Source organism: Haliotis rufescens, unplaced genomic scaffold (assembly GCF_023055435.1).
Source record: "Haliotis rufescens isolate VD_foot unplaced genomic scaffold, xgHalRufe1.0.p SCAF_2, whole genome shotgun sequence".
In the NCBI taxonomy this organism is placed as follows: Eukaryota; Metazoa; Mollusca; class Gastropoda; order Lepetellida; family Haliotidae; genus Haliotis; species Haliotis rufescens.
The window spans coordinates 25,010,318-25,030,413 of NW_025963890.1; the positions used below are offsets into that span (position 1 = coordinate 25,010,318).

General features: G+C 40.6%; 1 protein-coding gene across 2 annotated transcripts in view; it reads right to left on the bottom strand.

Annotated features, from left to right (window-relative positions):
• The window catches only part of LOC124127862, a 37,619-nt gene that overhangs the window by 4,967 nt on the left and 12,556 nt on the right, over positions 1-20,096 (bottom strand). The window contains exons 5-15 of one of the 2 annotated variants that reach the window (XM_048399777.1): positions 19,063-19,150; positions 18,119-18,243; positions 16,881-16,939; positions 13,391-13,463; positions 7,937-8,021; positions 6,657-6,732; positions 3,799-3,879; positions 2,772-2,912; positions 886-1,055; positions 573-723; positions 3-76 (exon numbers count right to left, since the gene is read on the bottom strand). In XM_048399777.1, the coding sequence (XP_048255734.1) occupies positions 3-76; positions 573-723; positions 886-1,055; positions 2,772-2,912; positions 3,799-3,879; positions 6,657-6,732; positions 7,937-8,021; positions 13,391-13,463; positions 16,881-16,939; positions 18,119-18,243; positions 19,063-19,150 (1,123 nt within the window). Of the gene's footprint in view, positions 1-2; positions 77-572; positions 724-885; positions 1,056-2,771; positions 2,916-3,798; positions 3,880-6,656; positions 6,733-7,936; positions 8,022-13,390; positions 13,464-16,880; positions 16,940-18,118; positions 18,244-19,062; positions 19,151-20,096 lie in introns of both variants that reach the window. The other variant, XM_048399776.1, reaches the window with a different exon arrangement.

The window sequence follows — 20,096 nt, forward strand, 5'->3', positions numbered from 1 at the left end:
ACAGCAGAAAATTGGGCAGCCTTGGACGGATACTTGGAGAAATACAGACCCCTCCCATACTCTCCATACGAGAAATCTGTGAGAAAGAATGACAATACAGCCATTTGAATCTGAAGCTTACCTGCAGTTTACTGAATCTATCAGCGAATAAAACTGACAGAACTGGGTGAACTGTAAGACAATTATTAGGAGCAAAAAGTACAACAAGCAAAAGCTTTTTAATGCCTGTATTTAAAATATCTCAAATGAAAATATTATACCGGGTATGCACTCTTGGTCTGATCATGCCTCTTAAAGACTAACCAAAATAGCTTGGCAATGTACCTCACTGTAGCCAGGACGAGCCTATTCCACAATGCATGAACCTGGTTCCTTTGCAGATTTGTGTAATCTAGACTTCCTAACTGGTTTTGTGCACTTTAGAATGGACATGTCGGCATGCCTGTAGTACCCTATACAATGGAACCCTTCTGCAAGGATAGCATGAGGAACAATGCACTGTTTCAGGGCCCATGTCTCCTGATGGTAGGGACCTGGCAAAATCCTGTGACACATCGACATGGCCGACCTACCTGCATCCGAGAAGCCGGAGTCCAGTATCTCCTGTATCCGTTCAGGTCTCTGCAGAGATCCACAGTAGTATAGTTCAGTCACCATGCTGCCATCACCAAGGTGGTCACGACGCGACTGGTATGCCTTTTTTACCAAATCAGGAAGCACAGCCTGTGTACATACATTCCAGGATTGTGACATGAGCAGTTTGGGCTAGCATTACTACTGTATGGCAATGTGTCTATGACTGACATTTTGATTCAATAATAACTTTTAATGTGTTTTGTAAGGACAATGGCAGAACGAATGCCTACAGTAAGTGTAAAGTCTTACCTTAGTTATAGAGGTGACCTCATAAGTATTCCTGATAGTCTTGTCTGCCTTCATTCCTTCCTGGAACTGTTGTGTTACATCACAGAACATGGTGGAATCCTTACTGTGGTTATTGGGATCCTGCTGGCTCCGCACACGGGGACAGGGGAAGGAAAGGTAGGAGCTGTCACCTGCATCAACACATCAAACATACTGATGGTAGTCCTACCACACCTGCATCAACACATCTAACATACTGATGGTAGTTCTACCACACCTGGACCAACACATCAAACATACTGATGGTAGTCCTACCACACCTGGACCAACACATCAAACATACTGATGGTAGTCCTACCACACCTGGACCAACACATCAAACATACTGATGGTAGTTCTACCACACCTGGACCAACACATCAAACATGCTGATGGTACTCCTACCACACCTGCATCAACACATCAAACATACTGATGGTAGTCCTACCACACCTGGACCAACACATCAAACATACTGATGGTAGTTCTACCACACCTGGACCAACACATCAAACATGCTGAATGTACTCCTACCACACCTGCATCAACACATCAAACATACTGATGGTACTCCTACCACACCTGGACCAACACATCAAACATACTGATGGTAGTTCTACCACACCTGGACCAACACATCAAACATGCTGATGGTACTCCTACCACACCTGCATCAACACATCAAACATACTGATGGTACTCCTACCACACCTGGACCAACACATCAAACATACTGATGGTACTCCTACCACACCTGGACCAACAAGTCAAACATACTGATGGTACTCCTACCACACCTGGACCAACTCGTCAAACATACTGATGGTACTCCTACCACACCTGGACCAACACATCAAACATACTGATGGTACTCCTACCACACCTGGACCAACAAATCAAACATACTGATGGTAGTCCTACCACACCTGGACCAACACGTCAAACATACTGATGGTAGTTCTACCACACCTGGACCAACACGTCAAACATACTGATGGTACTCCTACCACACCTGGACCAACACATCAAACATACTGATGGTAGTCCTACCACACCTGCATCAACACATCAAACATAATGATGGTACTCCTACCACACCTGGACCAAAACATCAAACATACTGATGGTAGTCCTACCACACCTGGACCAACACGTCAAACATACTGATGGTACTCCTACCACACCTGGACCAACACATCAAACATACTGATGGTAGTCCTACCACACCTGCATCAACACATCAAACATACTGATGGTACTCCTACCACACCTGCATCAACACATCAAACATACTGATGGTACTCCTACCACACCTGCATCAACACATCAAACATACTGATGGTAGTCCTACCACACCTGCATCAACACATCAAACATACTGATGGTACTCCTACCACACCTGGACCAACACATCAAACATACTGATGGTAGTCCTACCACACCTGCATCAACACATCAAACATACTGATGGTACTCCTTCCACACCTGGACCAACACATCAAACATACTGATGGTAGTCCTACCACACCTGCATCAACACGTCAAACATACTGATGGTAGTCCTACCACACCTGGACCAACACATCAAACATACTGATGGTAGTCCTACCACACCTGCATCAACACATCAAACATACTGATGGTAGTCCTACCACACCTGGACCAACACGTCAAACATACTGATGGTAGTCCTACCACACCTGGACCAACACATCAAACATACTGATGGTAGTCCTACCACACCTGCATCAACACATCAAACATACTGATGGTACTCCTACAACACCTGGACCAACACGTCAAACAAATTAACAACAACAGCTGCATGTGTGCTAATACTTATCGGGGGAATGGGTGTCAATACTGACCTATAGATGTGACCATGTGCTTGTCCCCAGTCTTCTCAGGGCTGACCATGTGTAGACTGCGGTTGTTCAGGCTTGCATCCATCATGTCCAGCTGCTGCTGCAGGCCCTGTATCAGTGTGTCCGTACAGATGTCTTCATCTCCTTCTGTCACAGCATCAGACAGCATCATACCACCCAGCATAATATGTAGTTTAATCAGTCAAAACTAAAAATTAGATGCATATTTAAAGGCTGTTTATTCAACTGTAAAACCTAGGTCTTACAATTCAAATATAAAATATTGATGTATGAATTGAAAAACCGACTTCAACAATATCATGGAGAGGAACCCCAGAAAAGTTCCCCACACATTCTATGGTGATTGCTTTGACCACTGGACTACCCAGACGCCCTCAGGTATTAGAGCAGTCTGCATGATAATTTACATTCTTCATAAAACCTGTGAAGATACGGGTTTGAATTGATCTTCAGTAACCCATGCTTGCTGTAAGAGACAACTACTCTTGTCGTAAGAGGCGAATAGCGGGATTGGGTGGTCAGACTTGCTGACTTGGTTGATGCTTGTCATAGTATCCCAGTTGCGTGGATCAATGCTCATGATGTCAATCACTGGATAGTCTGGTCCAGGCTTGATTATTTACAGACTGCCGTCATATAGCTGGAATATTGCTGCTGAGTGCGGCGTTAAATTTTAACAATAAACAAAAAACAACATTCTTCATAAAACTTTTTCAATTGTAAAGAAACTGAAGATAAAGTTTTTTTATCATTATTATGAAAGCAAATTCACACATATATAGAGCAATAGCAGTGCTGCTCACCTATATACATATATATTACATATATGTTATATTGTAAACAGAATAAAGTGTCAACAAATACACCTTCTTTCAAAGGTAATCTGATAATTTTGACGAAACTGATAGAATATATTCAAAATATTCTCTCAAGCTTATGGTCTTCCTAATCATTTTGGCTGAAAATGTTGCTACCCTCCAACAGATAATGAAGAGCAGCAGAAGCCTACCTTGGTTATCATCAGTCAACATATCACCAGTGTGGAAGGCAACTCTGGCAGTAGAGAGGCGGTATGCAATGAAGTCCTTCTCTGTAACATACCCCGGCAAGTCATAGGTTATATAGTGACCTTACACTCAGTGATAGGTCTGGATAGATAGTACGCAAAAAGTCTTTCTCAGTAACAAAAGGTGGGTTATACAATGACCTTGACATTAGCTGTGATAACCTGTTTCGTGCATGTGTTCGACAGGTCATCACAGCTAATGCCGAGGTCATTGGTCATTATTTCAACTGAAACATGTTACATGGTGATGTTACAGTCAGTGACAGGTTTAGACAGGATGTCCGGATTGAAGTCCTTCTCTGTAACATAAATAACTGTGTCATAGCCATCAAGTGCAATTGTTACATATTTCCTAATGCAAAGTAAACAAGAGTCATCAGGAAATTTCACCTCTCATTCTGCTGCAACTCCGAAATGGAATTTGTGAAGGATAAAACACGTTCCGAGGTTTTGGTTGAAAATGTAAACCCGCCTTGGAGGGAAGATCCTAAGGGCTGAAGGCCCGCAGGATCTTTCCGACCAGGCGGGTTTACATTTTCAACCAAAACCGAGGATAAGTGTTTTATCTGACTTATAAACCGACAAAGTTAATTCTAATTGAGATACGCAATAACGAGGATCTATATATGCGATATAACGAGACTATAAACGCATCCCTGAGCTATGTTGAGTGACGACTACAGGTGTCATGCATGTGCTGGTCATGCACGCACGCATTGCCCGTGAGCGTCTCCGTCATAATGTGGACAGCTTACAGTCGAGTTTCATTTAGTGGCAAGATGTGGGAGAGAGAGGAAGTTGACGATTTATTTCTCACACAATGAAACCTAAAAATGCAGATGACTGTGACGAAGAACGGCCCGATGAAGATGAATTTGTGTATCGTTGTAAATGTCAACTTCAATTAAAGTGAAGAAAATCTAGTATTGCGGTTTGTTTTTTAAAAATTAAGGGTATGGAAGTCCTGGGGCCTTACTGTGGAAGACCCAGGGACTTGATCTGAAATATGTAACTTTTTATAACGATGAAAATCAAGTCCCCGGGTCTTCCACAGTAAGTCCCGGGTTTTCTACGCAAGTAAAACCTCATGTGGGTCTTTCTCAAGTTTGAAGAAACCTAACGATCAATACAAATGAACACTCTGAGGTTTATAAGGCTACTTATATACTTATATCTATTTCCATTGGATACCTTCAGTTCAGTGAAGAAATAATGCTGTTCAGTAAGTTACAACATCCCAAATCAACAAAGGCACCACTTCACCACTATACTGATCTGTAATAGCAAGTTTCATCTATAAATATTCAACGGTTTGGAGTTTTGCTGTGGAAATGAGCACTACGAATTACCTCTTTTTCAGTATAAGTCCAACTTGTCATCACGAAAACATACAAAAATGAAAACAATAAAAATCCCAAATTATCAAAAGGCACCAGTTCAACACTAGACTGATCTGCATACCAAGTTTGATCTAGAAATATTCAACTGGTTTGGAGTTCTGCTCCGGAAACCAGCACTACTCTCATGTTCAGTATAAAGTCAACCTTGTCATCATGACAAAAATAATACAAAAAATAAAAATACCAAATCATCATTTCTTTCCGACCAGGCGGGTTTACATTTTCAACCAAAACCGAGGATAAGTGTTTTATCTGACTTATAAACCGACAAAGTTAATTCTAATTGAGATACGCAATAACGAGGATCTATATATGCGATATAACGAGACTATAAACGCATCCCTGAGCTATGTTGAGTGACGACTACAGGTGTCATGCATGTGCTGGTCATGCACGCACGCATTGCCCGTGAGCGTCTCCGTCATAATGTGGACAGCTTACAGTCGAGTTTCATTTAGTGGCAAGATGTGGGAGAGAGAGGAAGTTGACGATTTATTTCTCACACAATGAAACCTAAAAATGCAGATGACTGTGACGAAGAACGGCCCGATGAAGATGAATTTGTGTATCGTTGTAAATGTCAACTTCAATTAAAGTGAAGAAAATCTAGTATTGCGGGTTTTTTTTAAAAAAATAAAGGGTATGGAAGTCCTGGGGCCTTACTGTGGAAGACCCAGGGACTTGATCTGAAATATGTAACTTTTTATAACGATGAAAATCAAGTCCCCGGGTCTTCCACAGTAAGTCCCGGGTTTTCTACGCAAGTAAAACCTCATGTGGGTCTTTCTCAAGTTTGAAGAAACCTAACGATCAATACAAATGAACACTCTGAGGTTTATAAGGCTACTTATATACTTATATCTATTTCCATTGGATACCTTCAGTTCAGTGAAGAAATAATGCTGTTCAGTAAGTTACAACATCCCAAATCAACAAAGGCACCACTTCACCACTATACTGATCTGTAATAGCAAGTTTCATCTATAAATATTCAACGGTTTGGAGTTTTGCTGTGGAAATGAGCACTACGAATTACCTCTTTTTCAGTATAAGTCCAACTTGTCATCACGAAAACATACAAAAATGAAAACAATAAAAATCCCAAATTATCAAAAGGCACCAGTTCAACACTAGACTGATCTGCATACCAAGTTTGATCTAGAAATATTCAACTGGTTTGGAGTTCTGCTCCGGAAACCAGCACTACTCTCATGTTCAGTATAAAGTCAACCTTGTCATCATGACAAAAATAATACAAAAAATAAAAATACCAAATCATCAATTCATGCCTAGCCTGATCTGTATAGAATGTTATTATAAGAAATATTCAGCAGTTTCAGTTCAGAAATCTTTTTGAAAAACTTTGGGATAAAAAACTACCGAACTTGAAGTTTGACTGACCTACAGTAGCCTTTTCTTTTTGCAGTTTATCATTTTCCATTGCTAATTTGGTCATCAGGTCCGACTGAGACTTCACCTGAAAATAAATTTACAAGAAGTGTGAAGCACATATATCTACAAGAAATGTGAAGCACATATATCTACAAGAAATGTGAAGCATATATATCTACAAGAAATGTGAAGCATAAATATCTACAAGAAATGTGAAGCATATATATCTACAAGAAATGTGAAGCATATATATCTACAAGAAATGTGAAGCATATATATCTACAAGAAATGTGAAGCATATATATCTACAAGAAATGTGAAGCATATATATAGCTACAAGAAATGTGAAGCATATATATATAGCTACAAGAAATGTGAAGCATATATATATAGCTACAAGAAATGTGAAGCATATATATCTACAAGAAATGTGAAACATACATATATAGCTACAAGAAATGTGAAGCATATATATCTACAAGAAATGTGAAACATACATATATACAAGGAATGTTGATGTTTTTTATGGTCACATATGCTTTCATCATTGTTATGCCGTATAGTATGCTGAGAAGGCACTGTTTACAAACATTATGTACAAGGGTGATATACTATGTTCTGAGCCTCACATAGAAAGACTTGACCTAAAGACATTAAATGATTTATTTTTAAACATAATCCCCTTTCACACTGATACATTTTTTCAAATGATGTTGGAGGGTCTTTTCCCAGTCTCATAAAAGATCTTCTCTTGGCTATCCAATAGGTTCTCCACACCTGCTATGGTGGCACTGTTTAAGTCAACATTGGTTCGGCGAGAGTTTTCTTTATGCTTTGGAACAAGTGGAAGTCAGATGGAGCCAGATCAGGAAAAAGTGAGTTCTGAAAAGGTTTCTGTGATAATGTTGACAGGCTTCGATGACTGCAGGTGGTCTTTAAGGCTCTCCCTGTGATGTTTAAACTCTGCTGCCCACCTCTTTAGTGTGGTATTAGAAGAGGCATCCTTCCAAAGTTTTCTACTCATATCTCTTCATGGATGGACTTTGGTGTTGAGCCTCTTTTCTTCTTGATGACTGTACGTTCCTCTAGTTACACCATTTCCAAAGACAACAGACCCCTGCTTGTTTACTGACTTGTCACAGTGAAGCAGTTTACTCAGTTGACTCAAGTTCTTGCAGAGAGCTCTATGACATATAAAGTCCACAACACATGATTTCACTATTATCCAGGTCCTTCTATGTGAATCTCAGAACCTGTCAGTCAGCCCTCGCTAGACAACTCCTACTTACAATTGCCTTGAGTTGCAGAATCTCATGTTTCATCCTCATGACACAACTGACCTGGGCTTGATAGGCCACCAATGTCTTGTCCTTCCTACAACAATGTTACATGTACTCATTACACTGTATGTTACATGTACAGCCCACTGTATGTTACATGCAAAGACCACTCTGTATGTTACATGCAAAGACCACTCTGTATGTTACATGTACAGACCACTCTGTATGTTACATGTACAGACCACTGTATCTTACATGTACAGACCACTGTATGTTACAAGTAGAGACCACTCTGTATGTTACATGTACAGACCACTCTGTATGTTACATGTACAGACCACTGTATCTTACATGTACAGACCACTGTATGTTACATGTAGAGACCACTCTGTTACATGCAAAGACCACTCTGTATGTTACATGTACAGACCACTCTGTTACATGTACAGACCACTGTATCTTACATGTACAGACCACTGTATGTTATATGTATAGACCACTGTATGTTACATGTACAGACCACTGTATGTGACATACACAGACCACTGTATGTTACATGCACAGACCACTGTATGTTACAAACACAGACCACTCTGTATGTTACATGTACAGACCACTGTATGTTACATGTATAGACCACTGTATATTACATGCACATACCACTGTATGTTACATGTACAGACCACTCTGTTACATGTACAGACCACTGTATGTTACATACACAGACCACTGTATGTTACATGTACAGACCACTCTGTTACATGCAAAGACGACTCCTTATGTTACATGTACAGACCACTGTATGTTACATGTACAGACCACTCTGTATATTACATGTAAAGACCACTGTACGTTACATGCACAGACCACTGTATGTTACATGTACAGACCACTCTGTTACATGTGTAGACCACTGTATGTTACATGTACAGACCACTCTGTTACATGCAGAGACCACTCTGTATGTTACATGTACAGACCACTGTATGTTACATGCACAGACCACTCTGTTACATGCAAAGACCACTCTGTATGTTACATGTACAGACCACTGTATGTTTCATGTACAGACCACTCTGTATGTTACATGTACAGACCACTCTGTATGTTACATGTACAGAAAAACTGTATGTTACATACACAGACCACTGTATGTTACATGCAAAGACCACTCTGTCTGTTACATGTATAGACCACTGTATGTTACATGTACAGACCACTCTGTATGTTACATGTACAGACCACTGTATGATTCATGTACAGACCACTGTATGTTACATGTACAGACCACTGTATGTTACTTGTACAGACCACTGTATGTTACATGTACAGACCACTCTGTATATTACATGTACAGACCACTCTGTATGTTACATGTACAGACCACTGTATCTTACATGCAAAGACCACTCTGTCTGTTACATGTATAGACCACTGTATGTTACATGTACAGACCACTCTGTATGTTACATGTACAGACCACTGTATGATTCATGTACAGACCACTGTATGTTACATGTACAGACCACTGTATGTTACTTGTACAGACCACTGTATGTGACATACACAGACCACTGTATGTTACATGCACAGACCACTGTATGTTACAAACACAGACCACTCTGTATGTTACATGTACAGACCACTGTATGTTACATGTATAGACCACTGTATATTACATGCACATACCACTGTATGTTACATGTACAGACCACTCTGTTACATGTACAGACCACTGTATCTTACATGTACAGACCACTGTATGTTACATGTAGAGACCACTCTGTTACATGCAAAGACCACTCTGTATGTTACATGTACAGACCACTCTGTTACATGTACAGACCACTGTATCTTACATGTACAGACCACTGTATGTTATATGTATAGACCACTGTATGTTACATGTACAGACCACTGTATGTGACATACACAGACCACTGTATGTTACATGCACAGACCACTGTATGTTACAAACACAGACCACTCTGTATGTTACATGTACAGACCACTGTATGTTACATGTATAGACCACTGTATATTACATGCACATACCACTGTATGTTACATGTACAGACCACTCTGTTACATGTACAGACCACTGTATGTTACATACACAGACCACTGTATGTTACATGTACAGACCACTCTGTTACATGCAAAGACCACTCCTTATGTTACTTGTACAGACCACTGTATGTTACATGTACAGACCACTCTGTATATTACATGTAAAGACCACTGTACATTACATGCACAGACCACTGTATGTTACATGTACAGACCACTCTGTTACATGTGTAGACCACTGTATGTTACATGTACAGACCACTCTGTTACATGCAGAGACCACTCTGTATGTTACATGTACAGACCACTGTATGTTACATGCACAGACCACTCTGTTACATGCAAAGACCACTCTGTATGTTACATGTACAGACCACTGTATGTTTCATGTACAGACCACTCTGTATGTTACATGTACAGACCACTCTGTATGTTACATGTACAGACCACTGTATGTTACATACACAGACCACTGTATGTTACATGCAAAGACCACTCTGTCTGTTACATGTATAGACCACTGTATGTTACATGTACAGACCACTCTGTATGTTACATGTACAGACCACTGTATGATTCATGTACAGACCACTGTATGTTACATGTACAGACCACTGTATGTTACTTGTACAGACCACTGTATGTTACATGTACAGACCACTCTGTATTTTACATGTACAGACCACTCTGTATGTTACATGTACAGACCACTGTATCTTACATGCAAAGACCACTCTGTCTGTTACATGTATAGACCACTGTATGTTACATGTACAGACCACTCTGTATGTTACATGTACAGACCACTGTATGATTCATGTACAGACCACTGTATGTTACATGTACAGACCACTGTATGTTACTTGTACAGACCACTGTATGTTACATGTACAGACCACTCTGTATATTACATGTACAGACCACTCTGTATGTTACATGTACAGACCACTGTATCTTACATGCACAGACCACTGTATGTTACATGTACAGACCACTCTGTAACATGCACAGACCACTCTGTATGTTACATGCACAAACCACTCTGTATGTTACATGTGTAGACCACTGTATGTTACATGCACAGACCACTGTATGTTACATGCACAAACCACTCCTTATGTTACTTGTACAGACCACTGTATGTTACATGTACAGACCACTCTGTATATTACATGTAAAGACCACTCTGTATGTTACATGTACAGACCACTGTATGTTACATGCACAGACCACTGTATGATTCATGTACAGACCACTATGTATGTTACTTGTACAGACCACTGTATGTAACATGTACAGACCACTCTGTATATTATATGTACAGACCACTCTGTATGTTACATGCACAGACCACTGTATGTTACATGTACAGACCACTCTGTATGTCACATGTACAGACCACTGTATGTTACATGCACAGACCACTCTGTATGTTACATGCACAGACCACTGTATGTTACATGCACAGACCACTGTGTTACATGTACAGACCACTGTATGTTACATGTGTAGACCACTGTATCTTACCTGTACAGACCACTGTATGTTACATGCACAGACCACTGTGTTACATGCACAGACCACTGTATGTTACATGTATAGACCACTCTGTAAGCTATTAGTACTGACCATTGTGTGTGTATGCTATCAGTACTGACCACTGTGTGTGTATGCTATCAGTACTGACCACTGTGTGTATATGCTATCAGTACTGACCACTGTGTGTGTATGCTAACAGTACTGACCACTGTGTGTGTATGCTATCAATACTGACCACTGTATGTATGCTATCAGTACTGACCACTGTGTGTGTATGCTATCAGTACTGGCCACTGTGTGTATATGCTATCAGTACTGACCACTGTGTGTGTATGCTATCAGTACTGACCATTGTGTGTGTATGCTATCAGTACTGACCACTGTCTGTATGCTATCAGTACTGACCACTGTGTGTGTATGCTATCAGTACTGACCACTGTGTGTGTATGCTATCAGTACTGACCACTGTGTGTATGTATGCTATCAGTACTGACCACTGTGTGTGTATGCTATCAGTACTGACCACTGTATGTATGCTATCAGTACTGACCACTGTGTGTGTATGCTATCAGTACTGACCACTGTGTGTGTATGCTATCAGTACTGACCACTGTGTGTGTATGCTATCAGTACTGACCACTGTATGTATGCTATCAGTACTGACCACTGTGTGTGTATGCTAACAGTACTGACCACTGTGTGTGTATGCTATCAGTACTGACCACTGTATGTATGCTATCAGTACTGACCACTGTGTGTGTATGCTATCAGTACTGACCACTGTGTGTGTATGCTATCAGTACTGACCACTGTGTGTATATGCTATCAGTACTGACCACTGTGTGTGTATGCTATCAGTACTGACCACTGTGTGTGTATGCTATCAGTACTGACCACTGTGTGTATGCTACCAGTACTGACCACTGTGTGTATGCTATCAGTACTGACCACTGTGTGTGTATGCTATCAGTACTGACCACTGTGTGTGTATGCTATCAGTACTGACCACTGTGTGTGTATGCTATCAGTACTGACCACTGTATGTATGCTATCAGTACTGACCACTGTGTGTGTATGCTATCAGTACTGACCACTGTGTGTGTATGCTATCAGTACTGACCACTGTATGTATGCTATCAGTACTGACCACTGTGTGTGTATGCTATCAGTACTGACCACTGTGTGTGTATGCTATCAGTACTGACCACTGTGTGTATATGCTATCAGTACTGACCACTGTGTGTGTATGCTATCAGTACTGACCACTGTGTGTGTATGCTATCAGTACTGACCACTGTGTGTATGCTACCAGTACTGACCACTGTGTGTATGCTATCAGTACTGACCACTGTGTGTGTATGCTATCAGTACTGACCACTGTGTGTGTATGCTATCAGTACTGACCACTGTGTGTGTATGCTATCAGTACTGACCACTGTGTGTGTATGCTATCAGTACTGACCACTGTATGTATGCTATCAGTACTGACCACTGTGTGTGTATGCTATCAGTACTGACCACTGTGTGTGTATGCTAACAGTACTGACCACTGTGTGTGTATGCTATCAATACTGACGACTGTATGTATGCTATCAGTACTGACCACTGTGTGTGTATGCTATCAGTACTGACCACTGTATGTATGCTATCAGTACTGACCACTGTGTGTGTATGCTATCAGTACTGACCACTGTGTGTGTATGCTATCAGTACTGACCACTGTATGTATGCTATCAGTACTGACCACTGTGTGTGTATGCTATCAGTACTGACCACTGTGTGTATGCTATCAGTACTGACCACTGTGTGTATGCTACCAGTACTGACCACTGTGTGTATGCTACCAGTACTGACCACATGTTGAACTCCTGCTCCATCTCGATCACCTCGGTCCCCATGGCCTTGGATGTGTTGAGCAGAGACAAGCCTGAAACACCGACCAGGAGCCACATCATTACAGAGATTCATTACAGTTCATCTGACAGTATTCAGAACATAACAATCCCGTCTGAGTAGTGGGACAGAATCCCTTTTCAACATGATAACAACTGGGTCCTTGTTGAGAAAAGATTCAATTTGAAGTCAGCACACAAAGTTCGGCTCCATCATCTCTGAGGTTTTAGAGGAGATGTAAAATGGTTTGGTTTGGTTTGTTGTTTTACGCTGCACTCAGCAGTATTCCAGCTATATGACAGCTGTCTGTAAAATAACCGAGTCTGGACCAGACAATCCAGTTATTGACATCATGAGCATCGATCCACGCAATTGGGATCAATGATCTGCATCAACCAAGTCAGCGAGCCTGACCACCCGATCCCGTGGGGATGTAAAAGTAGTGGTTTAATTGGACATAACTACAAGATCGAAAAAGTGTCCAAAGTCTAGATACTCAAATAATGTTTTTAATACAATACAAATATTGACCTTTTAAGAGAATTCAGTGAATTAGTTTACAGATTTGACTCCAAAGTTTTTTAAATGTATTTATTTATTTATTTTATTTTTAGGAAAACGTTTTGACTACAAAGTTGAATAACATGAATATATTTTACATGTTTCAATGACCCGATTAAATCTGACTTCCATTGTAGTGCCTCATAGTCTTCCACAATATCATGTGGACCAATGGTCTCTTAGAATATATTGATAAACCATTTTCAATAAACCCACAAGTCACATTGTGGTTCTACATAGTCTCATAAAGGTTCAGCTTCCTAGGGCAAATGTGTGATGTGTATGTCTGCATATAGAACTACACACACCACGTACTGACTGCATATAGAACTACACACACCACGTACTGACTGCATATAGAACTACACACACCACGTACTGACTGCATATAGAACTACACACACCACGTACTGACTGCATATAGAACTACACACACCACGTACTGACTGCATATAGAACTACACACACCACGTACTGACTGCATATAGAACTACACACACCACGTACTGACTGCATATAGAACTACACACACCACGTACTGACTGCATATAGAACTACACACACCACGTACTGACTGCATATAGAACTACACACACCACGTACTGACTGCATATAGAACTACACACACCACGTACTGACTGCATATAGAACTACACACACCACGTACTGACTGCATATAGAACTACACACACCACGTACTGACTACATATAGAACTACACACACCACACACTAACTGCATATAGAACTACACACACCACATACTGACTGCATATAGAACTTCACATGATAACTAGGATACATTTAGATAGAGCGGAGTGGAAAATCCAGACAAACTAGCCATTGTGATTTCACCAGGTATTTGAAAATGTAAACATGGCAAAATGACTGGAAGACCAATCAAAATGGACAAGACACCATGAGCTAAGCAAACTTAAACAAACAGTCCAGATGAGCTTGAAAATGCTGAGTGAGTGTAGCTGAAATCACTAATTACAGTTAAAGCAGTAAGTCACCCGGGTAGGACACTCGGTTGGTGTATGTTGTACTAGACGCAGTTAAAGCAGTAAGTCACCCAGGCAGGACACTCAGTTGGTGTATGTTGTACTAGACACAGTTAAAGCAGTAAGTCACCCGGGTAGGACACTCAGTTGGTGTATGTTGTACTAGACAGTTAAAGCAGTAAGTCACCCGGGCAGGACACTTAGTTGGTGTATGTTGTACTAGACAGTTAAAGTAGTAAGTCACCCAGGTAGGACACTCAGTTGGTGTATGTTGTACTAGACACAGTTAAAGCAGTAAGTCACCAAGGTAGGACACTTAGTTGGTATATGTTGTACTAGACAGTTAAAGTAGTAAGTCACCCAGGCCGGACACTCAGTTGGTGTATGTTGTACTAGACAGTTAAAGTAGTAAGTCACCCAGGTAGGACACTTAGTTGGTGTATGTTGTACTAGACACAGTTAAAGCAGTAAGTCACCCAGGTAGGACACTTAGTTGGTGTATGTTGTACTAGACAGTAAAAGTAGTAAGTCACCCAGGGAGGACACTCAGTTGGTGTATGTTGTACTAGACAGAGTTAAAGCAGTAAGTCACCCAGGTAGGACACTTAGTTGGTGTATGTTGTACTAGACAGTTAAAGTAGTAAGTCACCCAGGTAGGACACTCAGTTGGTGTATGTTGTACTAGACACAGTTAAAGTAGTAAGTCACCCAGGTAGGACACTCAGTTGGTGTATGTTGTACTAGACACAGTTAAAGCAGTAAGTCACCCAGGGAGGACACTCATTTAGTGTATGTTGTACTAGACACAGTTAAAGTAGTAAGTCACCAAGGTAGGACACTTAGTTGGTGTATGTTGTACTAGACACAGTTAAAGCAGTAAGTCCCCCAGGTAGGACACTCAGTTGGTGTATGTTGTACTAGACACAGTTAAAGTAGTAAGTCACCCAGGTAGGACACTCAGTTGGTGTATGTTGTACTAGACACAGTTAAAGCAGTAAGTCACCCAGGGAGGACACTCATTTAGTGTATGTTGTACTAGACACAGTTAAAGTAGTAAGTCACCAAGGTAGGACACTTAGTTGGTGTATGTTGTACTAGACACAGTTAAAGCAGTAAGTCACCCAGGCAGGACACTTAGTTGGTGTATGTTGTACTAGACACAGTTAAAGCAGTAAGTCACCCAGGGAGGACACTCATTTAGTGTATGTTGTACTAGACACAGTTAAAGTAGTAAGTCACCCAGGTAGGACACTCAGTTGGTGTATGTTGTACTAGACACAGTTAAAGTAGTAAGTCACCCAGGTAGGACACTCAGTTGGTGTATGTTGTACTAGACACAGTTAAAGCAGTAGGTCACCCAGGGAGGACACTCATTTAGTGTATGTTGTACTAGACACAGTTAAAGTAGTAAGTCACCAAGGTAGGACACTTAGTTGGTGTATGTTGTACTAGACACAGTTAAAGCAGTAAGTCACCCAGGCAGGACACTTAGTTGGTGTATGTTGTACTAGACACAGTTAAAGCAGTAAGTCACCCAGGCAGGACACTTAGTTGGTGTATGTTGTACTAGACACAGTTAAAGCAGTAAGTCACCCAGGCCGGACACTTAGTTGGTGTATGTTGTACTAGACACAGTTAAAGTAGTAAGTCACCCAGGCAGGAGACTTAGTTGGTGTATGTTGTACTAGACACAGTTAAAGCAGTAAGTCAGCCAGGCAGGACACTCAGTTGGTGTATGTTGTACTAGACAGTTAAAGTAGTAAGTCACCCAGGCAGGACACTCAGTAGGTGTATGTTGTACTAGACACAGTTAAAGTAGTAAGTCACCCAGGCAGGACACTCAGTTGGTGTATGTTGTACTAGACAGTTAAAGCAGTAAGTCACCCACCTGTGAATCCAGGCAGGAAGCACATCAAGGTACAGTTGGTAAACTGCTCAGCAAGTTCACTGAAATAAAATACTGAGTTAGTTGATAAGACATGATAGAGACATTAATCATGCCTACCAACCTGCCAATTGCAACAGAGTTGAACTCATGTTAGTACTTGTTATGAATGTAAATCTATTGCTGATACACCAACAGCCATCCTTTAATACCAGCAGCTATCCTCAACTACCAGCCAATATCCTTTACTACCAGACGATATCATTAACTACCAGCAGATATCATTAACTACCAGAAGATATCATTAACTACCAGCCGATATCACTAACTACCAGCCGATATCCTTTACTACCAGCCGATATCCTTTACTACCAGCTGATATCATTAACTACCAGCCGATATCCTTTACTACCAGCTGATATCATTAACTACCAGCCGATATCCTTTACTACCAGCTGATATCATTAACTACCAGCCGATATCATTAACTACCAGACGATATCCTTAACTACCAGCCGATATCCTTAACTACCAGCCCATATCCTTTACTACCAGATGATATTATTAACTACCAGCAGATATCATTAACTACCAGAAGTTAGCATTAACTACCAGCCGATATCATTAACTACAGAGGGATATCATCAACTACCAGCCGTTATCATTAACTACCAGCCCATATCCTTTACTACCAGCCAATATCATTAACTACCAGCTGATATCATTAACTACCAGCCGATATCCTTTACTACCAGCTGATATCATTAACTACCAGCCGATATCATTAACTACCAGACGATATCATTAACTACCAGACGATATCCTTTACTACCAGCCAATATCATTAACTACCAGCCGATATCATTAACTACCAGTCAATATCCTTTACTACCAGACGATATCATTAACTACCAGCAGATATCATTAACTACCAGAAGATATCATTAACTACCAGCCGATATCCTTAACTACCAGAAAATATCCTTAACTACCAGCCGATATAATTAACTACCAGCCGATATCATTAACTACCAGCCGATATGATTAACTACCAGCCGATATCATTAACTACGAGCATATATCCTCAACTACCAGCCGATATCCTTCAAATAGTAATACTTTGACAGCCTCCATGGGGTTCATCAACTGATTTCCACTCATGTTTAAAGTTAGGGAAGCCTGGTTTCAGGAACACATTCACAATGGCTTCCTTCCATCCATGTGGCTGTGGTTGTACCTACCTCCATCTGCTGTTGAGGACAGTGTCATCAGAGAAGCCAAACTTCTGGAAGAACTCTACAGCAGAATTATCAGCATGAACAACTACAGCCTCATAGTTGCCTACCACTGTAGGGTCCACGACTTGCTGCAACATTAGGATCACGGCGTATAAACATGATACAGTGCACTGTGGAAAATACTGCACAGATTTGAGGTAATTCAAAAGGAAAGGTCTTGTGTAGTCATGCTTAATTTAATACTTAGTCAATTCTGACACTGAAGAGGAAAACATGTTTAGCATTGCCTGTGACTACATGAACGAAACTAGCCCTCCATATATTACACTTGAGTTAAATACAAAAGGATGTCGGTCTTGTGATATGAAACACTCATGTTATCATCAACACACACCTTTAAGCATTGTTTTTGTGTTTGAAAGTGTTAATTAATAACATATGTCTCAGGGTTTTGCAATTCACTGATGATCAATTGGATCAGCATACTGTGAGCTGTGATACAAGTACCATGATGTCATGCACCGATACAAAATGATAGAAGCATATGTATACATAACATAAACTGATGGAAACAAACAAGGCAACAATGAAAAATATAGAGAAATAAGCTTGACAAGGTAGACTAGCCTGGCAACCCATGAGAGCACATCATTTTACTGTGTCTAAAACTGAGTGTGCCCTTATTCATGTCCATCAGTATATAGAGCTAAATAAACATCGAAGCAAACCTCAGGATTAAAAGACAGTGTAGATATTGCATTCTGAAATGCAATGTACTGTGATTTGTCATTTTTACACTTTGTCTCTGGCATTACACAGAGGACCCTATAGGTATCACTCCTAGTAAGAACACACTGTAGGCTTACACTTGGACAAGAAGAAAAGAAATGAAACTAAACTGCACAATTACACCAGTGTACAGGGTCACTGAGGAGTGAACTACTTACAGACATGAGGGACTTTCCTAAGCCAAAGCCACGGTAGGTAGGTCTGACGCTTATCAAAGTCAAATGTATAACTCGATCTTTATGGCGACTGAAAGACAATTTGCATCATGAAACAAAAGCAGAATGTTATTGCCTGTTTTAGACTATATTATATCTATCTATGACCTTGTACGCTGTCAATACGAACTTTGTGCTGTAACTATATAACATAGTGTCACGGCACTGTAGCTCACCATGTAGTGTAGTTTACAGTTACAAATTTCACCAAAGGTAGCCACTTAACAAAGGTTGCTGTAGGAGGTCATATTGAAAACCGGATTCAATCCTCTGGAGCAAACTGGGGTGTCCTCCTTGGAGGGAGTGAGTGAGTATGGTTTTACGCCGCTTTTAGCAATATTCCAGCAATATCACGGCGGGGGACACCAGAAATGGGCTTCACACATTGTACCCATGTCGGGAATCAAACCCGGGTCTTCGGTGTGACGAGCGAACACTTTAACCACTAGGCTACCCGACCACCCCCTCATTGGAGGGAACAAGCTTTTGAAGTTGAGATCCAAAGTCCTTGGACAGGATGGGTTTAACAACTATGCCTTTTGTTGTACTTTGTTTACGTGTCTTCTGACATTCAATGTCGTACTGTTCTACTATCTCCCGATTTATATTAGCATATTTAGTCAATGCTTTCAACATTTTGTCACGACTACCATGACCAGTTGAAACATGACCTTACTTAATGATGGCAAACATATCCTTGATATAAAGATATGAATTCTGAGGTAGCCGTTGCAAAAGTAGACAGAGCAATGGTATAATATTACTGTCCACATGATTTTGTAGGTCTCTGTCACCTATGGCTTTGACGTGAACTATTGTAACCATCTGTATTCTAATCAGCTTATTTGAATATGATGAGAAGACTGTTTTAGGTCACTGCTAATTATTTGAATAATTAACCCATTAGCTCTTATCAGATTTACTTCTTATTAATTAAAAATACACAACATAATTAGTGATGTGTTAACATTTGTTAA